The sequence below is a fragment of the Apaloderma vittatum genome, unplaced genomic scaffold (assembly GCF_000703405.1).
Source record: "Apaloderma vittatum isolate BGI_N311 unplaced genomic scaffold, ASM70340v1 scaffold13087, whole genome shotgun sequence".
Taxonomy (NCBI): domain Eukaryota; kingdom Metazoa; phylum Chordata; class Aves; order Trogoniformes; family Trogonidae; genus Apaloderma; species Apaloderma vittatum.
The window spans coordinates 5,404-18,198 of record NW_009727880.1 but is presented as its reverse complement, the minus strand read 5'-3'; the positions used below and the strand labels follow the sequence as shown (position 1 = coordinate 18,198).

Genomic DNA, 12,795 nt, shown 5'->3' with positions numbered 1-12,795 from the left:
AGATATTTTTAAAGGTGGAAGATATATATATGACTCCCATGTACTTAGTACTCCATCCTTTGCTTCTTCCTAAAAAAGTATGCTTCTTGAAAATACGTGCTGGTATTGCACATTTAGAAATAAACATAGGTGACTTGATGCTCCTACTTCCTAAAGCAGGTATAAAAGTCTAGTTTCAATTTTTGAAATATTTTTAATCCCTTCGCACATGTGTAAGTAAACACAGAGGATTAGGTTTATAAACCCACCTGCTTGAAGTGACAAAGTATTTTCTTGCATCTCATCAGGACCCAAATCATCTGACAAATGAAGGTGGATCCTTCCTGCTGCATTCGCACTAGATAAACTTCCAACCGAAGAGCGATCAGAAACAAGATTTCTTTCCCTGAAGAAAAAAAAAAATCATTTTGCTGAGTTCTGTAAAAAAATGGCTTAACATATCTTTGTTAATAATTTCTGAAGTTCTGAAAATTTGTATGTTTTTCACTAAATTAGCTAATACACTTTGAAAAAGCAAACAAGCCTTTAAACACAAAATTCCTTTACCACATTCATCAAGTACATTCACAATTCGAGCTCAACTAAATAGGTGCCTGATTAATATAAAAACTATAGAAGTTGACAGTAATGACATAATCTATTATTTACTTTATACACTGAAAATACAAAAACACCTTAAAATAACAATGAAATACGTATAGCTACAAATACTGCTTATTCAGTAATGATTTTAAATAACCTTTTAATTTCTGCAGTCATCACATACAGCTGAACATAACAAAGATGTAATTTGATAAAACAGAGCTTGGTCAACTATATCTTAAAATACGAAAGAGTCTCATATAATCTTCATAATGTTAAGGACTGAAAACCTACCCCTGCAGTATGTGAAGGAGCTGCTTTATTCCACCCCAAATCCGGATTTCCACACTAGTCTCAGGATCTTCACAAACCTGGACCAGAATCCAAACTACACTCCAGAGAAGTTTGATATGATCAGAATGGAGTAAACTGAGCAAGACTGGAACTCCTTCATACATTTTTACTTGCTCTTTGACTGGTGATTCTGCACAGAGGAGACGCAGCAACTCTGCTGTGAGTCTAAAAAAAAACCAGCAAGAGATTTTAAGAACAACTCCATCATTACTCTGCATCATCAGTAAGCAAAGGGAAAAAAAAACCCATACTACAGTAAATGTTTCAGAAAGAACAGAGACCTATTAAAAAAAAAAAGAAATTAAAAAATCCTGCTTAAAGTCACTGTTTAATAATAATAAAAAGGAGGTGCAAATTTTCACAAGGGATGAAATCACATTTACATTGATTCTGACTGTCAGCACAAGCAGCCAAGCACACCCAGCCAGGAGAGAGGTGGCCAGGGAGACTGCAGTCACCTGTGGTACCACCTTCTCACTAATGGCTTTAGTACTACAAGTAGCACTGACTACATGAACTTGTAAAGTCCATCTGTGGAATTAAAATAATTTCTCAAATGATTGTGATTCTTCTCCAGTATGGTTTGAATTTTATGTTTAGAAAAGGGATTGGAGATATAATCTGCACTAACTTCACTCCAATTAAGGTAGACTTTCCATAGAAAAGACAGTTTGGGGTTTCCATTTCCTGTTGAAGCAAAAACGCTGTATGTGTGTTTGATGAAGCACGAATTCAAACTCACATCTGAAATTTAAATTATTTTTAGCTAGCATTGACCTTCATCAGCTTCTTGTCTACATTCAAATTTTGGTTTATGTATAATATAAATCATTTTAGACCCAGAAACTAAATAAAATCTTTTGGTATATTCAATTTCATCATCTTCAGTCACATGTAAAATAATTTACCTGGGTAAAATAACTAAGCATGAAATTTTAAAAAATGTCCTCGGGTTTTAAATGTGATAGGATAAGAGACATAGTATCAAATTTGAGAGTCTTCTGTTTTCTTACCGAAATGCAGATAACATTATGCTCTGCCAGCAGTCTTAGTTGAGATGAAATTATGTTTAGAAGACTGAAGGAAACTTTATGATTTTCTGATTGAAGTGATGTGAGATCTGGCATAGAATCATAGAATGGCCTAGGTTGGAAGGGATCTCAGAGATCATTTAATCCAACCTCCCTGTCATGGGCAGGGATGCCACCTCTTGACTAGACCAGGCAACTCATGGGGACTGAGTGGGAATCACAACCTCGGTGTTGTCATTGTGGTCAGCATCGCGCTCAACCCACTGAGCTAACCAGCCCCCTAGCACAAGGCTATACATCTTGCAATTTTTTACTAGTTTATATTGGGCATCCCAGGAACTGTCAGAGTTCCGTGTTCTTTCCATCTAAGCACTTCAGTTCTCCAGGAGCAAAGAGGAGATGCACCAAGGAAAGCAATTGCTGTCACTTTGTGGTAATACTGCAATCTATTTGCACTTCAGACCATCAGTGGAGAGAATATTTTGTTGTACCAATATCTGGGCTGAAAACACACAGGTGTGAGAACTTTATTATTTTTAAGTAGCACATTATTTAAATTCTCTAAATAAACATGCCTCTAAATGAAAAAGTCAAAATATATTTTAACACAATTAATCTACAAGCAAAGTCTCACCTTTTAGAAAGCAAATCGTATTCATGTAATATCACCAGCAAGTTCGCAACAATGGTGAGCTCACTTATCTTCTCCCTACATTCTGGACTACAAATTGATTATTCCTGGTATTTATATCAAATTCAATTATATGAAAAAAACACATTGCTCTTTAGCCTCCCTCTTTATACACTTCATCAATTATTTTTTTCTCAAATCTCAAGTAATAATATCATATTGTTCATATAAATATTTATAGGCACAAAAAAAGATACACTGGGTCAAGAGTGACAGTGCAACAATTTCTGATTTTCCCAGTACAGAAAAAGTAAGTGTGAATACAAAGATATAAACATTTAATTTGTTTCATACTAGAAATTAACCAGATGAGGCACAGTTTTAGAATCAACTACAATTTCCATTAATATTTGTAATATACTCCAAATGCTTTATTGTTAAGTCCAAATAGAACATATTTAAATTTGTGAAGAAACTTAAATGTATGTATAGTCGAAAATGTACGTATAGTATTATTTAAATTAATAGTGATATTAAAAAAATATAAACTGAAATAGAATGAAATAAATTTGGGAAAAGAGAAAATCCACAAAAATCTTAGTAACTAAATTTCTACTAATCTCAAAGGACTGTATCCATTCTCTTCAGTTTTGTAATTTTCCTTATGATTTTTTGTTTAAGATAAAACTTGTATATAAGTCTAGAAGTCACCAGAACAATAATGTAGAAGCAGCAGGTTTTCTTCTATAGAACTCTTAAGGATGAAAGATGCTGTATCTTCCTCTTCCTTTTTTTTCCCTCCACACCAGAAAAAAAAAACCAAGCCCGTCTTCTCTTTGTTTAAAACAGACATCAATGAAGAAAGGATACATGTACATGGATTTGAATTGTACACACTCACTATTTACTACACTGAACGACATTCTTGCTGGTTATTGTGAGGCACTGCTGTATTAAGCTCAGCAAAAGATTTTTATACACAGGAAGTCAGTTAGAATTTCAGAATCCCGAAAAGAGACTTGCAAATTCCTCCACATGAGCAAGAAGTCTGCTCCAAGGAGCAAAGTTTCTATATAGTTTCTGCTGCTTCAGTATAAAACCTCATAGATGTCCACGGAACAAGGCCTCATTTTGAAAAAGAAGTCGTCTTCCTTATAAACAGCAATTTTAATATCAAAAGATAACATTCAAATGTGACAACTCCAGCATATTAAGTTGAACCTACCTTTCTGCTAAGCTAGTCAGAGCAAGGAGGGAACGCAAAAGCACACTGCTGTCTCTGGCAGATAACAGATGTACTAAGGTCTAGAAAATGAAACATGAGAAAAGATAAATAAACTATATTATTTTTTCTTACAATTCAAACACATGAAGAATTATTTGTTGAAAATGAAAATTAAGATACTAAATTCTTACACAATTCACTAAATGTCTTAGGTGCGTTTAAAGTACACTGTAAGCACACTTAAATATAAGGCTCAAGTCTTAGAATAGACCCAGTCTTAGGACAAGCAAGGATGTTTCTTCTCAAACTGCAGTTAGCACCTCTCTTGACCGCTAAAGCATCTGTCCAACTTGTAAAAATCTGTTCCTGTGTAAAACACTTCAGAACTCTAAATCAAGGCCCTCTGAAGCAAAAAGTTAATCTTCAACTCATATTTCAACAATGCAGTATGCAGTTTAAGGCCCCATACATGTTCTGTTAATGATTTATATCACAACAAACTTCCTATTTGTCTAGATTCTCTAAAAATATGTGATCACAACTACCAGCGTTTTATTGCAGCATAACAGAATCACAAAGCAGTAGTTATACTGATCTTCATCTCGACTGTTTTTCAGTTTGGCCACAACTCAGCAATGCTTATGTATAGATCCTTAGTATAGCAAGTGATGTCTAGGCTGTCGCTGTCTAGGTTGACACTCTTCCATTCAGACATAGACTACTTTATAAGTGAAAAATCATAGCGGAAAATTGCATTAAAAATATACATAAAAATATACTTACATTTTAAAATTACATAAAAATTGTCTCATAGTAACATGTAGACAGTGTACACATGAGTATTAGTTTTTATATGAATAAACCTATTTAGCTTAAACAACCAATAAACATGCATCAGGCCAATCAACATATATACAAGAAATAATTTTAATGATGCTACTAATATATCTGCAAAACACAGAACTGAGATTACCTTACTTTACAAGCTTGACAAGGCAAGGGAATTTACTTCCACCTAGATCAAATCTGAAAAGCATAAGTCATTCAGCTAAGTAGCTAACTCGTTACAATTGGCAATTTTATAAAGCACTTACTTTATGTGCTCCACTTGCTATAACCCATTTTCTTTGATCTTTAACAGCAGCAAGCTTCTGGAAAATGTCTATGGAACAAACAAAGCCATATAAATTCAAGATTTACCACTTCATATTTTTCATTTTATTAATCAGATAATAAAGCAAAACACTTGATAAGTTCTTTAAAGCACAACTAGCTCATTTTACTCTGCTATTTCAGCACAAAGAGGTATTAATTTCTTAAAGAAACATTACTTAGGTGCAAAACCAAGATACGCTTTCCCACAGCAATTTCTTTTTTTTTTTACTTTTTTGATGATGCCTATCTAGTAATATCTTACTTTATGACCATCTCAATTATTTAAACATTAAGTTTCACACAAAAAAAACCATTGGAAGTGCCCTTATAATTTATGTTATCAGCTATAACACTTACATGTCATGTTGACCAACTGGTCTACATTATGCTGCTCTTCTCCATAATCAAGATAGACATTTGCTATTGTTTCCATATACTACAAGTTGGAGGGGAAAATAAAGGATACCATTAAAAATATAAGAAAATATTAAGAGCCTAGCATGCTATGCACAGAAACAGCCTGTAGGTGGTGTATCTGTTTCACGTAACAGCAATTCACCTTGAAATTATTGCCACCTTTCAAATTTTTGAGGGATTTTTGAAAGTCTCAGCTACAACTTTTTCAAACTGTATTTCACAGTCTTGGAAACCCATTTAAAATTTTATCTCAACTGCAAAGGCACAAAAGATTAAGTTCCCCAGAAAAATTGGATCTCACAACTTTTTGAGCTCTCTACACCAGCAACATTCGCAGAGTAAAAATGGTTATCAGTTACACATTTTGGATTCCTCCTGCTGAGGATTCCGTTTGCAGATGTTGCCAACATCTCATCAGGCCATTGCACTTTGCACTCTGCAAGCTCCTCAAAAAGTACAGCTAAGCATTAATGACATGCAATATGGGAAAATGCCAAGCAGCTCCCTGTGGGAACCACATCTATTAGAAACTAATAATCTTTACTTCCTGCAATTTTATGGACGTTCCAAACAGGCAACTATGGGACCAACAGACTCAGTGTACACAGTTAGTTCTTTGAAATGCAGGTGGCTCCACAAATATTGATTAACAATGACTGCATTCTAGAAAGATACATTTGTTATAAAAACTCTGATTGTTTTTCTAGAAAGAAAACTCCCAACAATTTCAAAGATATTCAAGACATGCCATATCTCACTGCTAAATTTGCACTGACAAACAAGTATTAAAACCCAGGACCAAAGCAATATTAACACAGAGCAATAACAATACAGGAGTCAGTTATCAATAACGTTTTGTAAGGCAGAAGTACTGTAGTCCCTGAATCTGAAGCTGTTCAATGTTCTGTTACTATGCTTCTACCTTTGAAAAGTCATTTGCTGCAGTTCAAGATTACTTTAATCATTTTCTTTCAACAGTCTATGGTTTCTTTTGACTGAACCAATTGTGCTGACTTTTCTAATTCTTCTTCCACTTCATTAAGCCTCCTAACTAAAAGTCCTGGGCTAGTGCCGATAGATAATAAGGATAACTGCTTTGGACATCAGTGAAAAAAACCCAAGCCAACTGCTTATGTTCAAGGAGGAACAGACTCGTTTCTTCCCAGAAACCAGAAATATATGTACACTGTTATTTACAGTGTATTTCATTCTAATAAAAAACTGGCATGCAAGATAATGGACAAAGGTACTGTAAGGAATTGTACCTGAGCTAGATTTTCAATGCCACGCAAGCAATGCAGCATTTCCTAAAAGGAAATTTAAAAAAAAAAAAAAAAATTTGAATGAAAATAGAGAAAATACCAGAAAGAACACTAGAATATAAATGCTCTGTATGTCATGAATGTTCAGAAACTTTAAGTCCAGTGGTTGAAATCAATGGATTCTGGAGATGCTTAGCACCGTCAGAGTTTAGGGTTACTTGTAATAAGTAGATAAATGAAATCAGAGAGGTGAAATTTTGAAGATTCTGAAACTGGAAAAAAACTATAAGCTTTGGAACACATAGAAGAGAAACAGACAAGAACAAATATCCTAACAGAAGTCTGAGGCTTAGTCCTCTGAATAACAACTCTTAACAGCTAATCGTTTGTAGTTCAGAGCATTAGGCTGCTAGAAGGAAGAAGTTTTCAGTTTTCTTTACTTACTACATTATAGGAATTTTACCTACCTATATGGTAAAGTCAAGTACGGAGTCTAGGGCTCAGAGAAATGACCAAGCCACCAAGCCAGCTGTTATGGAGACTTAGAGGTTCTTTGCTAGGGTTAGCAACACAGACACTACATAAGAAATATCAGAACTTTAGCAAGTTATGCAGTAACAGTGCAAATTCCCTCTTGGAACCTGTTTGCAAATCACATCTTCACATCTAGAAATGTAAATACATGCATGCAGTAAGTATGCACCCATATGAATGCACGTTTTTATACGCATGCTTTCTCTTATCCAACCAAGAAACGTTATTTTGACATACTGACCTGATACCATGGATCCCTTATAAATAATCTCAGGCAGATTAATACTCGAAGAAAATGGATGGATGGAGCTTGATTAACCCACTCCCTGAAAAAGAAATGTTCAAAACATAAACCAAATACAATTTAAAAAGTGTTAAAACACTTAAAACATTTTGATGCAATCAATTGACTTGAAGATTAGTGAAAAACAGCTGTATAACATATTATACTTCAGAACTTTAAATGTCATTTACATTCGGACATAGTAGGAGCTTTACATAAATTTATTTCATATATGAACACTGCCAGTCATCACTTACTCTCGCTGAAATGATGCAGGAAAGTACATCCTTATGTCTAAGGACAAACTGATCATGCTTTGATGTAAACATACTGTAAGTGTTTGGATCAAGGCCCAAAAGGGTAAAATCACCGAGAATCCACATATCAAACTTCAGTGCACAAAATAAATAAACTTGTGCAAAAATACGGGTGCTCAAGACGTAAAAATGGCTAGATCTGAAATATTTTTTTTAATTACCATAATCTAAACTAGGTTCTATAAACTCTAATACTATTAGCCCTTGGAAAAATTTGTTACTTAGTTTCAATGTTCTTCATAAGGATTATACTTCCAGATAGAATTTCTTCTTTTGCATTTCTCCATACCATTCACCAGCACAAGACCTGGCAGAAAACACGACCCAGAACTGCACAAAGCATTCAGGGGCAGGAATCCTGCATATAAAGCCAGTAATGACATCACTGTTTCCATTGTCTGTTGAAAGTATATACTGCCATTTTCCTATTTAAAATAAACCTAAAATTGAACATTTTACAGTGGAGTTTTCTGTTGCTGTTTTAACTGCAAGGATGGAATCTATAGTATCTGGGCAAGTTTCCAAGGAACTGAAGAAGTCTGTGGGACGCGGTAGTTCTCTTTTTATCATTTGCAGTTGGGAGCAATGCCAACAGCTAAAAATATTTCAATAAATGTCTTACAAACAGAGACTAAGAAAATCTTAGCCCATCTCTGCCATTATTCTCCTCAAAGTAATACTATTTTTCATTACGATTCCATAACTGGCCACTTCAGCACAAAACTTTTACTTGAACAAAACAGTAACCTTATACGTGCAGAAAAAATTTGTAGGTCAAAAATCGTATGTGGCTTGAAAATCATTACTACACTGGTTATACAAAATTATTCTTTCAAAAAGCTTTGACTCTTGACAGAAATTAGTTTCTTTAACAGAGCAACACATTTCGCACATTTCCAAGCAGGGACAGTAATTCTCTGAGCCTGGTTAACGTTTGAGAGCTTTCTACATGTCCTAGCTTAGATCCAGCATAGGCCAGCAGGATTCTTCCGCCTGCTTAGTTATCCTCCTTACCAAAACTACTTAAGCTAAGGTGATCACACCTTTCTTGTCAACAGAACTACCTCCAACCAGGACTTCTGCTGACACAGTGATCCCAGCAAGCAGATGTGATTTTTTTCTTGCACCTCAACTAACACAGTTATGCCAGCAGAAGTATCTAATGCAAATCGAGGTGCAAGTTTCTAAGGTTTTGACACAATGCAACAGCAGTAGTTCCAAAAAGAGGAAGTCATCGCAGTCATAGTAAAATATTTACAAATTGTAAATTAAAATACTTACCAAATATTTACAAATCACCATTGTAACTGTACTTATCTTATAGGGTTTACATACCTACCAATATATGTTTACTTTATTAACCTTACCTGGGTGCTCTCATTTTTAATGAAAGAGGCTGGTTTTGCTACATCATCATGAACAAGTGCCGAAGAAAACAAAAACTAAAGTATGAGCTAGGTATGCCATAATGTATAAATAGAACTTGGGAAGACACATCATTAAGTTATTCTTAGATTTTTGGCAAATGATGTTGAGCCACTGACATTCCCTGGTGGGTACTGAGATGATAAAGTTCACTTGCAAAAAAGAAGTACCAGATTGAGCGGATACCCACCGAAAAGGTTCGATCTACAAATAACTTAAATGATCTGTCTTAAACTCATGCTATTTAGACAATCAAAGATGAGATACTTAGTTCTCTAGTTAGTTCTGAAAAAGAGTCTAACCAAACTATGTGATTTATTATTTTTTTTTGTGATTTTTAGGTGGTTCTGTAAATTCTAGCAGTTACACATTAACATCTTTAAATGCTCTAGGATTCCTTCTTTAAGTTTCTGTACCACTTACGATTTTTTCTTTAAAAGTACTTGGGCTTTAAAAAGGAAAAATACAACACTCTACAGTGGTGTACAGTAAAAGAAACACATTCTTTATTTTCAGAAAATATCTTTCTGTCTCCATTAATTTTTTAAGGTCTTGCACATTTTGTTGCTCAAATAAGAGCAGTTTAAGAAAGGGTTTTAATCCTGGTATACACATCAGTTCAAATAAATAAGAACAGTAGCACAAACTCATCTGAATTTTATAAAAGCCACTGACCCCTCTAACATAAAAGCAGCAGTCCATAAAATACAAATAGAATCACTAAAATAAAAATGAAATTAGAAAAGCAGATAATAGATTATAGATACCAGACATGGACAAATTATCAAAGAAACACAGCAGCTGTTAGAATTCTGGTCATTCAGGTTTCGTCATATAGCCCGTTCTTCCTTCTTCCATCCCACTAACTCTGGCATTTGATCTTCAGAGCCAATACAGAAGGGATTGCTTAAAACTGAGATTATGCAGAGGTGTGAAGTTGGTAGTTTCCACACGGAGGTCTATGGTTGAAACATATATGCTGTACGTATTGTTGAAACAATAAGGAATATTATCCACGCATCTTGGTTCTTAACTTAAGGCAAGAAGGAATGACCAACCTTGGATATGAATGTTTTCAATAGACTGACCTGCAGGAAAGCCTGTTCTTAATTAGAGCTGTAAAAATCTCTTGAAACAACTTGTGTTTGGGATGTTTGCTAAAATTCCTCTCATTCTTGTAGGTCACACTAATGAGGAAAAAAAACACAAAATACAGAATTACAAATTATCTTGCCACAAGATGATTTTAGATTGCCAAAACTTAACATAAGCAAGAAAAATTAAGCAATGTCATATCTGCAGTTAGTATGGAATAATAAAATTTCAGGCTTCCCGACATTTAACAGTATGGAAGAACAGCCTATTTCATGCATAATTTGAGACTATTACAATAGCATAATAGAAGAAACCATTACTTTATTTAAATTTACTATATTAACTCTCAACAGCACGCTCTGCTGAGTGGGAGCATGTGTTTGAAACTTAGAAAGGCAGGAACATTCACAGTTAGATTCAGAAAGTGAAAAATATAGAATTCATATCTCAGTGGATTAACACGAAAGTAAAAGTAACAGACATAACTATGAATATAAATCCTTTCAATACCTCAGCAAGCCATGGTTAAAGGTGTTCAGAGATAAAACATTGTCACCATGGTAGGTTTTTTTGTTTTACCTGAAGTTTTCAAGCTCAACAGCTTCTGTTGATTCTTGCCATTGACCATGGGGTTTTTGTTCACTGCTTCTGACATTTTGCCAAGCTCTTCTCACACTGGTTTGACCAGTCTCAAAATGTATGGCTGGAAGCTAAAGAGGAAAGGGACAGTACTCATGAGGCAAACTCTGCATTTAAAGTTCTATAAAACTGTTATCAAGCAAAAGTTCTGACTTGGATCTTTGGACCTATAACTTACCATTACAAAACACACACACACCTCATGCAAAACAAAATTGATGTGGTAGAAAAACAATGCAACGCAAGGCTGGAAAACAAGTACATGGAGATATATAAAATACAAAGAACCGTGTCTTTTAAAATGTATAACAATAAAGCTCATCAGAATCTGCAACACACACTCACCAAGCATGCTCCTTACCTGTCCTACTTCTACAATTGCACAGCCTTCATACTCTTTTTAGGTTGTAGAACTTGGGCGTTTCAGCTTTCTGCTCAGAAGCAATTCCACGCTTCCACCCAGGAAGAGAGTTCATACCTCTAATCTCACATGGATAATCCCCCTAAGTCGTTTTGTCCTATCTTTTTACAGAATAGAAAGGGAGAACATGTTCTGGCATTCCAGGGACTCACATCCATCATCATGTGTTGGTTTTTCTTTGCTTCAAACAGTAAATGTGAGCTTCACTAAGTGAGCTGACGTGGAAAAGATTTTACTGAGTCCTATAAGTTTCATGCATCAGTATTTATGCCCTGAAGATTTTTAGCGGAAGTGTTGTTCTCTAAAGACAAATTGTTTATACTTAAAATATTGAGCTTATTTTATATCTCTTACTACTCTTCAATACATTAGAAATAACACACTTCTAAGCCTGTCTTCTCATGACACTGCGGAAGAGAACAAATCTGTTAGGCTACTTGACTACATGCAACAATAGCTAGATAAAACCTGCTTAAGGTATAAAACAAAGCAAACTTTTTTCCTGTTAAAATAAAAACTATGGCAGAGTAGGATGGCAAGCAAGCCAGTTTAATTCTTTCACCTTTTCTAAATGTGATTTGTTCCACCAAGAAGGTCTAATATTGTCAAGAAAAAAAAAATATAACCTCTACAAAAGATTTTGATATATGGTTAGTCATAATGGAACACAATACCCTAAGCATCGGCCACAAACCATAATCACCATTATTTGCAATTACACAATTCTACAATGTGTTTAATAATAGCTATTGAGAAATACCTGTTGGTTTCTTGACTGAGCGTTTAAGAGAGACTGAAGTCTTTTAAGATCAGAATAATCCCTAGGATAAAACACAATAGCATAAATCTAAGTGTTAATAGTTACATAAAAGTACTTCTGTAAGAGCAAAGAAGATCAACCAGCAACAATGCTGCTGACAGAAAATAAAGTTTTCTACTGTTGCCTAGTGTCCTCATTTTGCATACAGAAGAATTTATAGCTTCTCTAGAATGCCTTAAATCAACAAAGGTGTAAATAAACTTCGTGACCAGAGTAACAGTTGTCATGTTTATACGGCATTTCGTATTAAAGCATTCTGCTTTGGCAGCAAGTGCAAATTCCACAGGTTGAAGTTCAAAGTAAGACATTAGATACTATACCTCATGGAGGTCTCAGGAGGTTTTTTGCCTTTCTCTGTGCTCTTCAGCTTTTTGTCCTGATCAGGCATTGTGCATCACTATTATCATCATATGGCTAAAAACTCAATTCTTTAAAAATGAAGTAGACAGACAGAATTAATCATCGCAGCAAAAGCAAAATTTGTTTACTTACAGAACCAACGGATGCACCTTTAAGGAAAAAAAAACAAAACAAAACAGCTTTACCATTTTCTCAGCATGAACCCTTGGGCATTATATGAGGATATCCTTTAGAACTACAGGTA

The 12,795-nt window shown here is 34.7% G+C and overlaps 1 protein-coding gene across 1 annotated transcript; it reads right to left on the bottom strand.

Moving 5' to 3' along the window:
* Positions 1 to 248: 248 nt before the first annotated feature.
* LOC104277274 (serine/threonine-protein kinase Nek10-like) lies at positions 249 to 12,579 on the bottom strand (the record flags this gene model as incomplete). Its single annotated transcript, XM_009873860.1, has 12 exons — positions 12,512 to 12,579; positions 12,132 to 12,192; positions 10,891 to 11,021; positions 10,305 to 10,403; positions 7,433 to 7,517; positions 6,661 to 6,702; positions 5,336 to 5,414; positions 4,918 to 4,985; positions 3,824 to 3,903; positions 2,602 to 2,688; positions 877 to 1,101; positions 249 to 385 (listed from the first exon to the last, which is right to left on the bottom strand). Coding segments are annotated over exons 1-12 (1,162 nt in total), but the record flags the coding sequence as incomplete, so codon positions are not given.
* Positions 12,580 to 12,795: the final 216 nt, after the last annotated feature.